We start from the raw sequence: 17,574 nt of genomic DNA, 5'->3' as shown, positions 1-17,574 counted from the left end.
AGAAAAAATGAGTGAATATAAAAATATGAAATGTACTTCTAAATTATGCTGCAAAGAGGAAAAAAATATGGAAAGCTGAGTATAAGTAGTATTGCAGTCTTCCATTATTGTGTAAACAAGAGACAGGATATTTACTGGTACATCTGTGTGGGCCAAGTTGGAATGAAAGTTTCTTTTGTGTAGTTAGACAGACCACTTTTCTATCTTGGCACATCTTCTCTTCCTGAGCAGAAAGTGATTTTGTAATATCTACCATTTCTTGAAAGAAAAGAAAAACTTATTAATTGTATGAATCATAATACTTAAAAAGAAATGAAGTTGCCATATGTAAAAAACATACTATACAGAACAGTCTTTCAGTGTGAAGTCAAATTGATTAGAAAGGAAAGGAGAAACCAAGCAGCAGAGTTTACCTGGAATTTTCAATTTAAATGGTAAATGTTGCAGAAATTCAATAGAAGGAAAGTTAGTCAATTAAACACTGCGGACCAAAGGACAAATAACTCAAAATTCAAATTACTCAAAAATCAAATTATTTGATTGAGGTCTGGGGTCAAGAACACTTAAATGAAGAAAGCAGAGAGACAATCTGGGTAAGTAGACAAATTGTGTCAGCAAACAACTCTCTGTAAAAGAAAATTGGTATAGGAAGAGTAGGAAAAGTTAGGACTGCAGTACTACTTAATCAAGATGGTGAGTCTACATAAGGAGGCTCTGAACCAACAAAAAAAAGGGCAAAAACCCCACTTTAGTTAAAAATTAAACTATTCTTAGCTTCCCATAGGCTCCCCCATAGGGTAACTGTCACAAAGACAGATGTTTTAAATCCCTTTGAATGTTTTTTCAAGAAGCAATGTGATGGTACAACTAAGATTATGGGATGCAACTCAAAATGTTGTGAGAAGAGGTGCAAGGCAGGATGGCTCAAGATACTGTTGTTTAAAGACTGTTCTTTAAAATTACAGTAATATTCTCACTGTTTAATATTAAGAAAATTTTGAAAGGTAATAAAAACTATAAAGCAATCCCTGAGGGTAGAAATATATTTTTATATGTTCTCCTTTTAAATATGTAGGAGTTTATGCATGCTATTTGCAAAAAAATTATAGATTTTAGAGTATCCAAAAAGGTAGCAGCATAAAATACCTGAGTGTTAATAGGCATTAGGAACTGAAAGACATCATTTAAAACCCAGGAAAATAGGAATTTTGCAAATTAACATTAAATCACAGTAAGGCAAATGAAGAGTCAAGAACCAAACTACTGCCTTCTCCTACCAAAAAAATGTCTGTGCAGAAGGCCTAAAAAATCCAAGAGAAGTGTTTTCAAGCACATCAGAATAATAAAGCTGATAGCCAAGTGAGATACAAGAGGACTGCCAAGGACAGCAAATCCATAGCAGGTGGATTCTGTGGCTTGAGCTTCCTACGGAGGGACATAACAAAGTAGCCACAGTAGAGCTTTTCTTTGTTTTAGAGGTTGGAGGATCTTCAGAAGGAAGAACAGATCCAAAAGAATGGTTTAAAGGCTGTGGAAGATTTGTTCCCCAGCTTTTATTGCCGATCACGTTGTGGGGGATATCCCTGTGGTCAGCTGGGGTCGGCTGTCCCAGCTGTGTCCCCTGCTGACCCCTTAAGCACCCCCATGCTCCTCACCAAGGGAAGCAAGCTGAGAAGTAGCTGGAATATCTCTGTGTTATCAATGCTGTTTTTGTCACAGATCTAAAGCACAACAGCACACAAGATACTGTGAAGAGAATTAACTCTGTCCCAGCAAAAACCAGCACACTGACTATACAAGTCTTTTTATATCATGTAGCATAACTGAAATCTGGAAAAATCTGGGCATTTGAGAGTTTGACAAAACCCTGCCAAGTGTAGTTTTTTTGTAATTAAAGCACTACTATTTTTTGTAACTTTTCAACAATTAATCATGATGGGAGCAAAGAACAAAAAGCACATTTCATGCACATAATTCTTTAATCTCCTGTGTTTTACAGAAGATTTCTGATTACATTCCTGGCCTGGACTATTCATTCTGTGCTACTCAGGCATGGATTTTTTCCCTCCCCTGACTTTTCTTCTAATAACTGCTGTAAAATATCTCTGAAGTCTGAACAGGTCAGGTTCACAGTTGGAGAGGTATCAAAGTTTGTTGTATTCTACAACTGAATGTCCTATTTAATCTTTCATTTAAATCATTATAAATGGTTTTAAAAGAAATTAGTGCTTACCATTCACAGGGATCCCATTTGGTTTTCAAAAGCATTCATCAGTTTTTGTTCCAAATGACGTGACACAGGTTTTGCTAGAGCTTTGAGTCCAACACTATACAGTAATTGTAATGAACTTTTCCATCACAAAAAAAACCCCAAAAAAGTTTTGTTAAAATTGCTTTAGTCTAAAATTCTTCATAGTCGTGGTTCAAAACAGGAATGTTGCATCAATGTAAAGCATATTACCACAGTTTATTTAATGATAACATTCAGGAGCAGATGTACTTGTTTACTGTTGGAACAGCTTAAATCCTCACATTCTCCCTCTTTTACATCAGCAGTTGTTTTTGGCAGCAGTTTGCAACTGCTTACAGCTGTTAAAAGTTCCTGTGGATTTTCTTTCTACTGGTTAAAATACTATACTGGCAGCAATTTGTCTGTAATTCCACGGTGGACTCCACAGTGTATCTCATTCAGGAGGGAAAATATAGTGTGAAGTGCCATGAGTTTTTAGGATAATCATACAGTGAATAAGGGAAATCATCAAATCTTGGTAGGAAAGTGGGGATGGGTGTTGTTTTGGTGAGGTTTTTTTTTTTTTTAATATTGTTTGGTTTGGCATACTTAGAAGCCTTTTAGTGAAAACTGAAGATGAGAATGCTTTTTATTAAAATGTCCAAGAAAACATAACTTTCTTTTTTTGTTATTTATTTGAAATTACTTGTCTCATTTTTGGTCATTGTCCAAGAAGAGGTGCACTACTTTGAGGAGTAGTAAAGAAAATAATATCCTTTTTTTGTAATGTTGTCTCACTTCAGTGCTTTCTTAAAATATCGCATTATTTGGCTTTTAATGTGCTTTTTGAGTAATTTTAGAGAATGTGTTTAACAGACTACTACATTTCATCCTTTAAGCAAAGAGGTGATCATGTTTAACTCAGTAATGGCTAGGTATTTCACCTCTGCTTGATCAGATCTCAGACTAACATAATTTTTGGGTTTTGCAGCTTGAGCTGCCATTGGCATCAGCACAAAATACCTTTTTGCTGTCTTAAGAGATGAAGTCTCACTTCCAAGTGCACTCAGACGAGCCAGTGGAGCACAAACCATCATGGCTGTGTGCAGCATTCCAGGCCTTGCATCTTGTCTGAGTCCCTCATAGGCTGTGGTAGGCATAGCTGTTGCTGAAACTGCAGCTCGATGCAATGCTTCTACTTAAGTAAGACAGATATAACAAGAAAATAAGAACTTGACATTATATAAATACACTTTCAAGGTAATCAAGTTTGTTATTATTCTGTGATTTATTAATAACTATTGCTCCGACAATGAGCAGTCTGTTTACAAGTATGCAAGATGATGTCTTTGACAAATTGCTTTTTGTCCAAAAATGACAAGCATGAGAATTTCAGGAGCCATGAAAAAGCAGTGGCTTGAATAGGCAAGTGAAATTGGAGAGAAAAGAATGACAAAAGCAAGTTAATCAAAACTGAAGCAATGAAGCCCTATTTAGCTTAAGCTGTAGGGTATAGTTGTCAATGACACAATAGTATTTGCTAACAGTTTGTTAAACTGACATTTGCCTGTATTCTTAGGGGGAATGAATTAGTTGAGATACAATCTGACATGCATAGCCCTTGACATTTTAATGCAAGTTTAAGCATTGCATTTCAAGCAGCTCTTGTAGTCATTAGTGAGGCACAGAAGGGAGCTGTGCTTTCACTTACTAAACGACTAATTTATTAAGATAGTGAGATGTTTATTAGAAATACAGTAAAATTTGCCAAATATACCATTTCTTATACACTATTATTATAAATATGTATTTATGAAGAAAAATTGGATGCTGAGTTCTGGCATATGCTTCCAGTTACTATTCTAGTTGTGAAATCAACTCTAATGATAGATTAGGTCTTGCAGTAAAAAAAACTCACAGAAATTTTGTCTTTAGGGATTAAATATGAGATACCAAGAGATTAATTAATCAGCAGTAATTTTCCATTTACTGCAAATGAGCTATTTGCAACAGATAATTAAAGGTGGTATTGCTTAGGAGAATTATGAGAGCTACTGAATCACCTGTTGAAAAATTTATTTTCAGCATTGTTCATCTTCATATTGATGTGCTTGCATAACTTGAGAATGTAAATCGTGGGGTATTTTTCCCATTAGATCATGTTAATGCTGACATTTTTGTCTTCTTCACTCCTGATTATCAAGTTGCAAGACCTTTTGTGCAGGACAGAAACTTTTCTTTCCTGTATGCTGCTCTCAGAGATTAGACTTTAGTGAGACACTGACCTTTCTTGGCAATAGTTTAGGGTCAGACCACTGCCTTACACAGACTGCCAAGGTTGAAGCCCACAGTCTTGATATAATGTACAAAATAATCTACTGAGTACTTGAACAAAGGGAGTTCTTTACTACTACTAGCCAAAATTATTGTAGAATGATGTTCCCAGTCCATCCCTGTAAGGAATGACACTAAGTAGCTCTCTCTTTTTATGAAAGAATTAAGTCATCCAGTTTATCATCAGTGAAGAGCATACTGGTTAGTGGTGCTGTTTTCTTGAAATGAAAGTGAGCAAAAAACTCTATGTCACACAGCCACACAGCTGGGGTTTTTTATATCCTACAAACAGCTTGAGATTGATTGCACTCAAATTGCTTGGCAAAGTAATGGGCTTCAAATACCAGAGCTCTAAGTAGAAAAATACACCACTTGGATTCATACATGGGCATTTTAAATTTGTATGAGAGCATGGTACGTACTTAAAATTCTTTAAAACTTTGTTAAAGTATGTTAATTTTAAGTAACTCAGCAGTTGATAATATACACTAATGCCAAATGGCAGCATTTTCACTGTTGCATTAACAACAGAGGCAGCTAACATGATGCAGGTTTGGGCATCAGTTCATGCCAGAAACATGCACAGAAGGAGGGGTGGAAAGAGTGGTTTTAGGTGCTCAGCGATGGTGGTGAGGCACAGTCTGGGCACAGTCCTCAGCACTTGCTGCCACAACTGCCCCAGTACAGCTGAGCCCTCAGCTCAGGCTGAGTTCCAGAGCCAGGATGCAGATTTTAACCTCTGAGACTGCAAGAACTCTCTGGACCTTGCTGAGGTTGAGGAAGAAAGAGAGAGTCCTTGCCTGCAGAATGGATGATGTGTTTGGGTATTTGTGTCACCAAGTAAAGGTCTGCAGAAGGATGTCAGTAGACATCCATTAGACTGCAGAGTATCAGAGGTGACAAAAGTGAGTAACTAAGTTTTGTCTGGCACTCTGCAGCCTGAAGCCACAACTGTCCAAGAGAGAGGCAGGCAGAGTCTGTGCCTGTTGTTTCAGAAATGGAGATTCCCGTGATGGCGAAGACTGCAAACTGGTGACTTCTGACACCAGGAGAGGGGCCCCTGCTTTGCCTGCAGATGGGCAGCTATGTGACATTTCAGTGCCTGGTAGCATGCAGGCTAGCAGCAGTGGGCTGAGAGCTCTGTTCAATGAGATGTGAGCCAGCTGTGCCTACATAACCCAGGAACATTGGGAGGAAGCTGAGTGAGAGTAAGGGTGCTCACTAAGTGGTACATAAGCTAGCAAGGTACCCTTGCAAGCAATGAAAGCCAAAAGTATCCTGGGCTACATTAGTCAGAGAGTCACCAGCAGGCTGAGGGAGGTGATGAGAGCACACATGAAGAGATGAGTTCTGTTCTGGGCTCCTCAGTAATAGACATGGACATGTTGGAACAAGTCCAGGAAATGTTTGGGAAGACAGGGACTTGGAGAGTCAGTCCTGTCAGTAGAGGCTGAGAGGGCAGGGTTTGTTTAGACTTGAGAAGTCCCAGGGAGGTTTTGTTAACATTTAAAAAGTAGTTGATGGGGTGCAGGTTAATACTTTTCTCTGTCCTGAAGACTTATTACAAGTAAAGTCTAAATAAGTCATTGTTCATCAGTATATGGGACTTGCCTACTGCCAGAAATAGCAAAAAGTTTCTTTGGCTGTATGTCACTTCTTCGTTGGCAGAAACCCAATGAAATGTGTTGAGAAATTCTACTTGTAGGTCTCACCATCACCTGGCGGGAGCACATTGCAAGCCCTTTCAGGTGTCCTTGTTATAGAAGCTAGGTTTGGATGGATCCAAGTATTTCCCAGTATCCAGACCCAGCAGCTGAAAAAGGTTACCTTGATAAAAATTATCAGCCTTTAAAGGGTGTTGGAAAAACGTGACACTATAGGCATGATGGAAACAAGGAGCTGTTTAGGAATGACTGAGTGTCTTATGGAGGAGAGGCACTGTAGATTTAATAACATAAGAAAGTCAGCAGAAATAAAATGGTGTATGAGATCTTTGTGAACTAAAATTCAGCACCCAAACTGGGACAGAATCTCTTTAATGTTGTATCAGCAATTGCCCAGAGGTGTGGAACTGAGCTGTTCTTCTTGAAGGAAGGCTAAGAATATAATATCAACCTTCTACAGCCCTTCAGCAGACTCTCTAGTGTCACAATAAAATGTAGAGCAAAAGAGCATTTCTTAAAAACCTTAATGCTCTCAATGCAGCTGAGAAGGTTTAGTTGAAAACAGAGCACAGATCCTGGTCCAAATAATTAACTGTCAAAGAACTATGTAATTGCACACACATGCATGCTACATTTTAGAGTGGTCCCAGAAATCATACATCATGTTTAAAGCATAAAACAAGGAAAGATAATAGATATCAAAATTAACTGGTGTTATTTGTATCTTTTCCTGCAAATAAAGCAAAGAAGTAAGAAAATAAGTTCCAGCAAATTAAATGTTAAACTGCAATAAAGATGTGAAAAAGATTCTGAGTGACTGAGTTGAAGTAAACCTTTTTCAGACACATCAGATTCAAGAAATCTGCCAGAGAATTGGTGGGCTGAGAGATGATCAAAGAGTGTTCAAGAAAGATAAGGTCATTGCTGAAAAACTAAATTAATGATTTGAATCAGTTTTTTCTATAGAGACTGTCAGGAGAGTTTCTGCACTGGAAACATTATTTACATGAGAGGAGTTGGAGAAACAGTTGCAAACTAGATTGTTAACTGAAGAGGTGCAGAAAAAATGGACAAATTGAATAGTGAAAAGGAACTCAAGGCTAAAATAAGTGAATTCTAGCAGTTGTTATTTAACTCCTCACTGTCAGATATTCTCAGTAACTGAGGAGCATGGACTGTCAAATGAAACACTATTTTTAGTAGCATTCCTTAGTCATCCAAGGAATCAACAGGTGTGGAAGCCTGATACCTGTGCAAAGCTAATTAGTAGTAAAGAAATGAAATTAAGAATAGAGCTGGTAGAAAGATACATTTCTTTGCTCCAATTTCAGAACTGGAAGTATTAAGTGAGTTTAGTATGAGGCAGATCTAAAACCAGCAAAGGAAGGATCTCTTTCCCTACAACTTGTAAATGAGATGAGAAAATCCTAATTAAGTGATGGTGTAGATATTGAGAGGTGACTTGGATTAAGGTGAGGTGGAGTTCATGGAAATACTTTGAGGCTTACCAGATGTATTGAAACTACCTATAGCTCAGCAAATCCCTGAGGAAGTATTATGCATGCTTGCCTTCATCTTACTGTTAGCATGCTGGCTTGGATGCTGTATGGGGCAGACTGCCAAGCTGTATAGGTCTTCTGGTTCTGACATGGTCCAGAGATTCTAATGTACTTGAGATGTCCTTTGAATATATTTGGTAGTGTCCCTGTTGTTCAGCATTCTTGCAGGCAATTTAAAAAATCAGAAAACTAATAGCAGCATTTGTTTATAATGTGAAATTTAAGATAATTTGTTCTATTAGTAGGCGCTGATGATAGTACATGATACTACATGATACTACATAAAAATACTGTATGAAAATGAGTGTTGCTAAAAGCAGAGTAATAAATGTAAGAAAAGCAGACATTATGCATGAATGCTGGTGGGCTAGTCTTAGACTAAATTCTCTTCAGAGTAGAGAACTTGTAACATCCTCCACACCTCTCAGACAAGAAAAAGTTGATTTATCATCATACTGAATTTTAAAAATTAAAGTATGTTGACTGCTCACAATTTTCTCAAATGAAAATTAGAATACTTTCAATTAAATAATTATGAGTTCCAGGTTTAAAAGGAAAAAGAAAACAAACAAACAAAGAACAATCCTGCCAGTGACAGTTGTGTTTGTTGTTTTTTTTCTTAAGAAGCAAATTTCCTCACACTGGGACAAGGGTGTGTAGTGATGAAAAACATAATGGTTGAAAAAGAGAGTAGAACTCTAATAGAGAAAAGGACACTTGGTGGATATTAAACACTATGACTCAGATTCACGCTGTTGCTCAGGAAGCCTTCACACTGATTAGTCAGAGGAAGTGATCATATTGTATTAGAGGGATCAGTGTTGAAGTGCTGTGTTTCTTATAGTCTTTCATAACTGTTTTCTTCTGGCCTCTGTTGGAGATTACTAAAGATTCCATTTGTTGGAATTAGTCATGGGCAAATGCCTTGTAAGGAAAAGTATTCTTTAGTTGAAATTGGAGTATCCTTCATTTGGAACCCAAAATTATGATTATTACTTCAGTTTTGGAAATGGTAAATAAAAATTGTCCATAAAACCTGAACAAATCTTGACATTGTTCCCTCATGAGGACTTGGAGAATCCAAGTTGTAGCAGCCCAGAGGGTGGATTAAAGTATTAATATTTTCCTGGAAGACTGAGCTTTGGATCTGTGCTCTGCTGTAGAACTGTGGAGTGGCTCCCAATGCAGTGTAGGCACAGCTAGAGCAGGTCATAGCTGATGAGTGCAAGGGGGCTCATCTTCACTGGAGCTGTGTGTGGAGTACTCTGATGGTCTTACATGGCAGAGGGGCAGATGTTACGTGAGGATTGTGTTCACTGGGACAGTTTTCAAGTCCAATTCAAAAATACTTGGAGGGCAGGGACCACATTGGAGTCTTGACTGAAAATGCACTGTCCTGGGAACAGTGTCTTTCAAACAGGTGCAAGACAGTGGAGGGAGATGAAAAGAGTAAGTGTGTACTGGAAAAACTCAGTGATGTCTCATTGGGAGAGTCATATTGAAAATATTGTAAATCTAAACCTATTTAAACTTCTTTAAATTGAGATTGTTACTGGGGTTTTTTTCTGATTAATGACAGATGTTCCTAAAGTATTCCTAATTTCTTCCTTATTCTCTTTTCAAGGAGTAGGAACAACTTGGTTGGATAGTTTTCAAGTTGATTCTACATGTTTCTAGGAAAAAATGAATGATTTCATCACAGATGTTTATAGGAGGAGAAATAATTTAGAGTAATTAATTTTGCCAGTGTAAAATTTTCACTTCAGATTCATTTTGATAAAACTATCTAGTTTTGAATTTTCTAGTCTCAGTGTCATTTTGCTGTACATACTTAAGCAGGTGTCATATTTCACGCAGGACATAGCTGCATTTCAATAATTATGTGTACTTAATTGTTTGTTGTTTTAAAATTAAAATGTGAAACATTTAAAGACAAAGCTTAAAAATAATATAAATGGAAGTCATACTAGATTAGCCTTGCCAAATAGATGAATTGCTAGCAGATAATCCTTTCAAAAATAGGGTCTATTATAAAATGAATACCTCTGGTTTTATTTTGTTAACTTACATTTTAGTTCTGTAAAACTATCATTCCAAGGAGGTGTTTTTTTTCCCCCATCAGTGTCTGAAGACTGAATTTGTTGTTTTTAAAATAATCGAAATGCGTGACTGCTGATTGTCAACTCTGTCATTTGTGGTCAAGCTGTGTCTGGGATTAATTCTCTTAAGTACTCTGTGGGTACTTCTTTTGATACATAGGATTTCACCTGCATCTTTCTCTCCCCAAAATCTTTATTTTTGTCTTTTTGAAGAGATAGTCAGATTGCCATGCTGCTTATTACTGCCATGGTGCTGTTGTTCTATGAGATTGAGCAAGGCACTACTTTGGATTCATTTCTTCCTTATCTCTGGAACATGAAAATTCAGTGTTTAGTATTCTATTGCTTTAAACCATAACCCATGTATGTTTGCTGGCAGTATGAAAGAAATATCTTGGATCCTGTTTTAAAGAAAGCAGTCATGGTGTGAAAAAATATTCTGAAGAAATATGTTTCCTTGCTCACAAGTAAATATTATGCAAAAAAGTCTTCAGGCATGTGTTTTTGCTAAAATTCTAGTTCATTTGGAAAGATCTGTCAGTTTCCACTTGACTTATTGCCACCTTCTTCAGGCTTCCTTTGAAGTTTTCTCTCCACGCATGTTCTCTCTCCACCAGGGATTTGAGCAGCTCTCTGGTCATGTGCTTTTGTCCTATTTGTAGCCAGACATTTCTCATTCAAGACCTCCTCCTTGCTTCCTCTGGGGTTTTTTAATAACCTTTTGTTTGCACCATGTCTTTTTCATAGCATTTTATTCTGTTTGTTTCCAGCTGTGTCCTTCAGTTACTCATAGTCAGGAGCAGAACTGAGTGAGAGCTCAGTGACTGTATTGTTATGATCTGAGTAGGAGGTAGTGGCATCACCTGTCCTGGAGGTAACATGGCAGAAACCCAGAGGTGCTGATTGACACACAGGCAAGGTATAATTGATGGCTGCTCCTGGCAGAGTGGTTCCCAGGGATTTGGTGTACCTGTAGATGCAGTGGAGTAGAATGCTCCACGTGATGAGGTATGAAGTTTTCCTCTTGGCAGTAAAAACTCAGAATCACAGAATTGTTAGGGGTGGAAGGGACCTCTGAAGAGCATCTAGTCCAAGTGCCCTGCCAAAGCACAGTCACCTAGAGCAGGTTACACAGGAATGCATCCAGGTGAGTTTTACATGTCTCTGGGGAGGGAGATTCCATTACCTCCTTGAGCAGCCTGTTCCAGTGCTCTACCATTGCCAGTGTAAGGAAGTTCTTCCTCAAGACTGAGGTGAAGCTTCTTGTGTTTAGAGACCTTGCTCCTTGTCCTAACACCACTGAAGAGTGTGGCACCATTGTCTTGACACCTGCCTTTGAGATAATTAGGTGAGTTGATAGTATCACATAGGCAATGCAAGACAGTAGTTCTTCCATAAGTCTATCCAGCACCTCCAAAAACTCCAGGAAACAATGGCTGCTCTACTGGGAGCAGTAGATTTATATTCTCTTTCCTCAATGTGAGGCAGCCACTGCTGAGTGCCAGCTGGTGTTTGGAGTGCAGCTGTTTGCCTAAACCAGCAGTGACATGACCATGCTCAATGACAGAAAATGGCTGTGTGGCCTGACCTCTCACTCAGAGCACTGAGGTATAAGGCAACACATGTTTATTGCAAAGAATAAATAATTCTCTTATTCATTCCAATGTTCTGTACATTTGGCTTAGCATCTGAACATTCTTTCAGTGTACCAGCCTGTAATAAAAATGCCCCAATTAAAATTTAACACTTGAGAATACAGGAAAATTAACGGTTTCTTTCCTCTCTCCCTCTAGGTGCTCATTAACAGTATTTTGCTATACTTGACATGCTTCTCCTTGTAGGCCTTTTCCAAGAACAGTTCTGGAGCAGCCCATCTGCTTTATTTAGTTGATTCAGAGCTAATGTGTGCCATGATCAGCTACAAAGACAGGAGGGGAAGAGGACATCCTATTTTTTGTTGCCTTTCCCTTGATGCTTCAGGTGGGGTCAGAGAGTCTCTATGAAGGAGCCACAGAGCTTACCTAGATTTCTAGACTTTTGGATAGGGCAGGCAGAGAAAGGGGAAGGTAACCTTTACAGAAACTATAGTATGAGCAGAGAGTGGTAGTGTCTTTGGAAAAACAAATGCTAAACAAAGATCTCATAAGTGATAAAGACTTTCCTCTGGTACCAGGTGAAAACAGTTGCAACCCAGGAAATTGTTTCACCTTGCTGAGAACAAGATTCAAAGAAGATGTGAAAAGAGACAGTGGGAGAGGTGTTTATGAATGCTGATTTTGTCTCATGTAGCTGTTGTAGTTTTCAGTCTTTCAAAAGTTCAAAAGCCTTTTGATGATGATCGCTCTAAGAGGTGCAAACTGACCCCTGTTGAATTCTGAATCCATTGCAAGTATGCATTCCCTTAACTCAAAACTTCTGAGCTCATTTGGTTGTATGATTAACTTATTTCAGATTGGGGGAGGACAAGTGAATTGCCTGCAGCATGGACACTTGGTTTACGGACTGGGTACATATATGAAGTTTTTGATGCAGTCTTTCTGTAGCTGCTGGCTTTCCTTTGCTTCAAATGTTTTTATTATAAAGATTCTTCATAGCTGAGGTCTGTGGACATATGGAATATTTTGGGGGAAATCTACTTTCTAAGGAAAGAAGTTATTCTACATGTACAAATGCATTAACACAATGCCTGTAATGATATTTGTTGGCCTAATCATGACAAAATTGATGTAATGTAAATCCTTCCCGCTTTAATAATTTTTCAGATTCACACTTCTCTAATTAATGGACGACCTAGTGCTGATGACCCGTCACGTGAATTACTTGAGTTCACCTCTGCCCGCTTTATTCGCCTGAGATTCCAGAGGATACGGACACTAAATGCTGATTTAATGATGTTTGCACACAAAGATCCAGCTGAAATTGATCCCATTGTTACAAGGAGGGTAAGTTCTGACAAGGCAGTCGAAAAACATGTGTAGAAGTTATCTTACACTTGTAAGTGCTGTACCTGCCTTGGTTTGCCATAGGAAATTTTGGGAGTTGATGATTACCTGCTGTTGTCTTTCAAAATCCTGGTGTTGGAGAATTCCCTGTGCACTCTATTTTGTTATCTTCTCTAGAGCAGAATTAACAATTTTACATTTTCTGCTTAATGGTGTTATTAGCATAAACACCCAGCTCCTCTGGCTGCAGATGTTTGGATGTAGGTGTTTGGTGAGTGTCTGCTGTTATTATCTCTTGCCTCTTCTGCTACTCAATCCTTTGCTACCTTTAACATGTCTTGAACACTCCCTTTTAGTAGAATTTGTAATTGTACTATAAGTAGTAATAGGGCTTGAATGCAACACTTTTAGTATTTTCATATGACTGAGGGTAGCAGTAAACATTTTGTGCTTTGCTTTAGTTTAAAAGAATGGATACAGCATTCAAATTCATACCATACCCATAGTCTGATCTTCTCCACTGTGCTTTGTGTATGCACGCCCCTGCCTCTCCTTTTTGCATTCTTTACTTCCTTTCTAAGCCATATCTTCCTTTCTAAGCCTGTTGTCCTGCTGATCAAATGTTGTGTATTATTCTTGTTTTCTTGTTTTCCTCTGATTTTTCTACTAAACATTCTCAAACCCTCTGATTTTTCAGAGTTTTTTCTACTAAGCATTCTCAAAAATTGGTTTGGGGATATATTATATTCCTCTTTTTTTTATCACTTCCTCTTCCTGTTGGTCCTCATATAATATGGTAACCTATCATATAATGTGGTAACCTAATTTTCCAAAACAAAAATAAGTCCTGTTATGAATGGGGGGTGTATCATTATTCTTTTGTTAATATCATTTGTCAGTGATGGCTAAGTGCTAAGAAAATTTGCATCTTCTGTTCCCATTTCTGGTTTCCATTTCCTTGTCTAAATAGAGAGTGCTGGATATTTCTGAAAGTTTCTTTTGAATTACAAACCTAGAATCCCTCCCAGATGAGTGCAGTTATTGCAACTTCACTAATCATGAATACTGTGTGTCTATGTAAAAGTGGACATCTAATAATCTGATTCTAAGCCAGTGGAAATATAAAATTGAATTAGCACTTGAAAAATTACTCTAAACTCATGAAAACTGAGTGCAGGACAATACACTGGTCACTCTAACCAACAAAGAACTGTAACTTCTGTGTGGGATCTCTCCATGAGGCCATCCTCCAAGGATCCAGGAGCAACTGAAAGTTCCCACCTTGTCAGGAAACAAAGGGTAGCCACAAATTATACATTTTCTTTGTGTTGGAAGTTCAACTAGGAGTTCAAAATGAGTTCTCATTTTGTTTGATATATTTATTTATGGTCTGATAAAGAGGTTGAACACTGTAATAGCAAAATTTGCAAATAGCGTATTTTTTGTTTGATTAGCCAGCTGTGAACATGTTGTGGGACCGTTGTCAAAATAGAAGACAATGAATGAGATTCCCTTTTCACAGGTTTTGTAATATAAGATTATTAATATCTTAGTATCCTTCTTTCTGCTTAGGGCTCTTAATTCTCACCAAAGATAACAGAGAAATGGCCAAATGGCAGAAAAACAGGCCAAAAGTGCCTAAATCTCAGTAATAAAGATTGTTTCATGATCATTCAAAGGCCAATAGTGAAAAACAGTTGTTCTTTCCACAGTTCACTGAATGCCCAAATTAGACCCAGCTAAGGTGAACAAAGGTGTTTTGTAGGATTTTTCCTAGATTTTCTCCTCTTCCCATCATCATGCTTTTTCCTTTTCATATTTTCTGAAGAGAATAAATTCTACAGCATTTGACTTTTCATTATCCAGTGTGCATATAGCCTCTTCCTATTCTCATGTTTTTATATGCTGTGTATAAATTGACATGGCTTTTGTGACTTCAAACAAATGGAACTGTGCCAATTTACACCCTTTCTTTCACTCAGCCTGAATCTGTTGATCAAGACACGGCTTGGATTACACTGTCTGCTATATTTGTAATAGATCAAAAAAGAAATAAAACAGGACCTGACAGTTTTGTCACAAGAAATGAATTCTGCAATTTGGCACCTGCATTTTAGAATCCACTTAGCAATTCAATTTCTGTTTTGTCTTACAGTATTACTATTCTATAAAAGACATCTCCGTTGGAGGCATGTGTATATGTTCAGGCCATGCTAAGGCTTGTCCACTGGATCCAGTGACCAATGTATGTATTTTTTTTTTTTTATTGTGCCTTATTTATAGGGTGGAACATGAGAAAAAAACCCTGATATTGATATTCTTCAGCATTCTGTGAATTTATGTCTGTTTTTCACCTAGAAGAACAGTCAGAAGCAGTGCCAGAATGCAATAGTGCTAGCAGCCAGAATAATAAACATTCATACAGTGTCAGCAGAGACTTTCCTGAAATGAAAGAATAGGTTTCAGATAATTCATATTGGAAGTTTCCTAGGAAAAACAGAAATCTGGGTTACACTATATAGCCGTAAAAATGAGCACTAACTGTTAGTCTTTCTTTTCCTTCTTGATATTAATCAAGATATTTCCTAAATGATTGTCAGATATTTAATTGATGCTTGCAAACAAATCATGGCTCTAGAATGGTGCATTGGCTATGTAGGGAGTATCAACTGAATGATCAGTTATGCCAATCGAGAAAATCATGGGCTGTTTGTATTGTATTTCAACTTGTAACTCTTTTTTTGCACAAAACCAATATAATCTAAACATAATATAATTTATATAGAAATAAAATTTTTTACTGATTATACAACTCTATGCACCGATTGTCATTAATAGTGAATTTCCTGTTTACTATAACATGCCACAGTGTGGGATCTCTTCATGTACTATTCGCTTAAGTGGGAGCTTTATCGGATTTAAATGAAAATCTTGTTTGTATGTGGCATTAAGCCATAATGTAGGAAATAATTCAAAGAAATTACAAAAGCTTATAGAGAATACATTTAGAGTTCTAAATGTATCCTTGTAAAAATTGAGCAAACTCCTTGGTTTAACCCTTCTGAGAATTTTCTGTAATGATATGTACAGCAAGTGTTGAACTGTTGTTTCAGATGCCCTTAGTGACGAAGCTGCAGCTTTGTCTCTTTGCCATCTGTTAGATCGGGCCTGCCTCGGAAAATAAGTGCTACTACTGAGATTAATACATACTTCAGATAATTTGGCTACTAGACAAAAAAAGCCATTTTGACAAGAGTGATGTCCTGTTTTGCAGGATGTCAAATGTGTATTTGTTGTCTGACCAGTATAAAAAATAGCGTAAGTGAAACAGCTCAAGCCAGTAGAGATTTGGAGGTTTAACTGTCCAAGGATATTCTTTAGACTGAGCCACGCCAAAATAGGCTTATAAACATTACGACTGTACTTGTCAGCAGAAAGAATCTTTCCCTTAGCATTACAAGGAATAAACTTGCTGGAATTTCCTGCCATGCTTTTCTGAAGCAGTCCTTGAGTTAGCCTTGTTTTGCAAAATTTATGCTTTGTCCTGTGAGCCTTGGAGTTTCTCTGGCTTGCTGGTTTGACCTTGTATGGCTTCACAAGGACCACAGAGAATCCGCTTCGCTGAATAACTGTCGGAAAGGCAATTTTTACTTCTCATTTCTCCAAACTGCATGGGTTTTTACCTCTTTCAAGCTGCCTCTGTGGCTCAGAGAGTTTGGGTGTTCCTTATGGTAATATTTTCATGCTGGGACTAAGATGGTCTTGTGGGGAACTGTAAAGTGAAGGAAAGGCAGGACTTGTGCTCATCTATTATTTCTTTAAACACTCCTTCTATCCCTCCCATAGAATTAGTTACACAATTGGAAGGTTACATGATAAGTTGACTTTTCCAGTCAAAAACTAACATCAAAGTATAAGAAAAAAAGGCAGTTTGTGTTGGATCAGCTAACAGAATTGATTTCATTCTGAAGCAGCAGAATTGCTTCCTCAAAGGGAAGGGTGGAGAATGGCTTGCTCCTTCAGGGGTCAGATCAGCGTTCCTGCATCCAAGGGCTACCTGTACTTCTGCTTATTTGTTTTATTGGGGAACTTTCCCATAGTCCTTTCTTTATCCAGTTGGAATTAAATTTTCCTGCATTCTTAGATTCTCCCTAGATTATCTGGCCAGCTATCTTTATTTGCTTTGTGGCTGTTTTCTTCAAATAGAGCCATAAAAGTTAAACACACTTGGTGAATGCAGGATGCATAAACGGATACAAATGAATAAACAAAGGAATTACAGAGTAGAGCCATCCTTAATGTTTTCATAATTTGAACTGGAATGCATATTATGTACATGGACAGATTTTTCAAATCATCACATTGTGTAAATATTTGTTTTTCTTTTAAATTAGAAATCCGTCTGTCAGTGTGAGCACAACACATGCGGAGAGACATGTGATCAGTGTTGTCCTGGTTTCCATCAAAAGCCTTGGCATGCTGGCACTCTTCTGCATAAGCATGAATGTGAACGTAAGTTGAAGGCAGCACAGAGGAGAAAATTTCTTGCAACTGCTACTGAAAACTGAAATTTGGTCCGACGTGATTTTGCAGTAAATTTGGTTTCTAACCACGTTGGTTTATGAATAACATTTGATTTGATGTTATTCACTTAATTAGACTGACTCAAAAGTCTCTGCAGAAAAATTACATGTTGAGTTGAGGTTTTATTGAACTCAGAATATTTTCTTGTAACATGGTGACATT

General features: G+C 37.6%; 1 protein-coding gene across 1 annotated transcript in view; it reads left to right on the top strand.

The window, feature by feature from the left end:
* Positions 1-17,574, top strand: part of LAMA2 (laminin subunit alpha 2) — a 332,662-nt gene that overhangs the window by 105,783 nt on the left and 209,305 nt on the right. The window contains exons 5-7 of the mRNA XM_018916714.3: positions 12,649-12,828; positions 14,984-15,073; positions 17,223-17,340. Of these exons, the coding sequence (XP_018772259.3) occupies positions 12,649-12,828; positions 14,984-15,073; positions 17,223-17,340 (388 nt within the window). The remainder of the gene's footprint in view (positions 1-12,648; positions 12,829-14,983; positions 15,074-17,222; positions 17,341-17,574) is intronic.

This window comes from Serinus canaria, chromosome 3 (genome assembly GCF_022539315.1).
Source record: "Serinus canaria isolate serCan28SL12 chromosome 3, serCan2020, whole genome shotgun sequence".
NCBI classification, from domain to species: Eukaryota; Metazoa; Chordata; class Aves; order Passeriformes; family Fringillidae; genus Serinus; species Serinus canaria.
The sequence above is the reverse complement of the archived record's forward strand: the minus strand, read 5'-3'. Positions and strand labels throughout refer to the sequence as shown.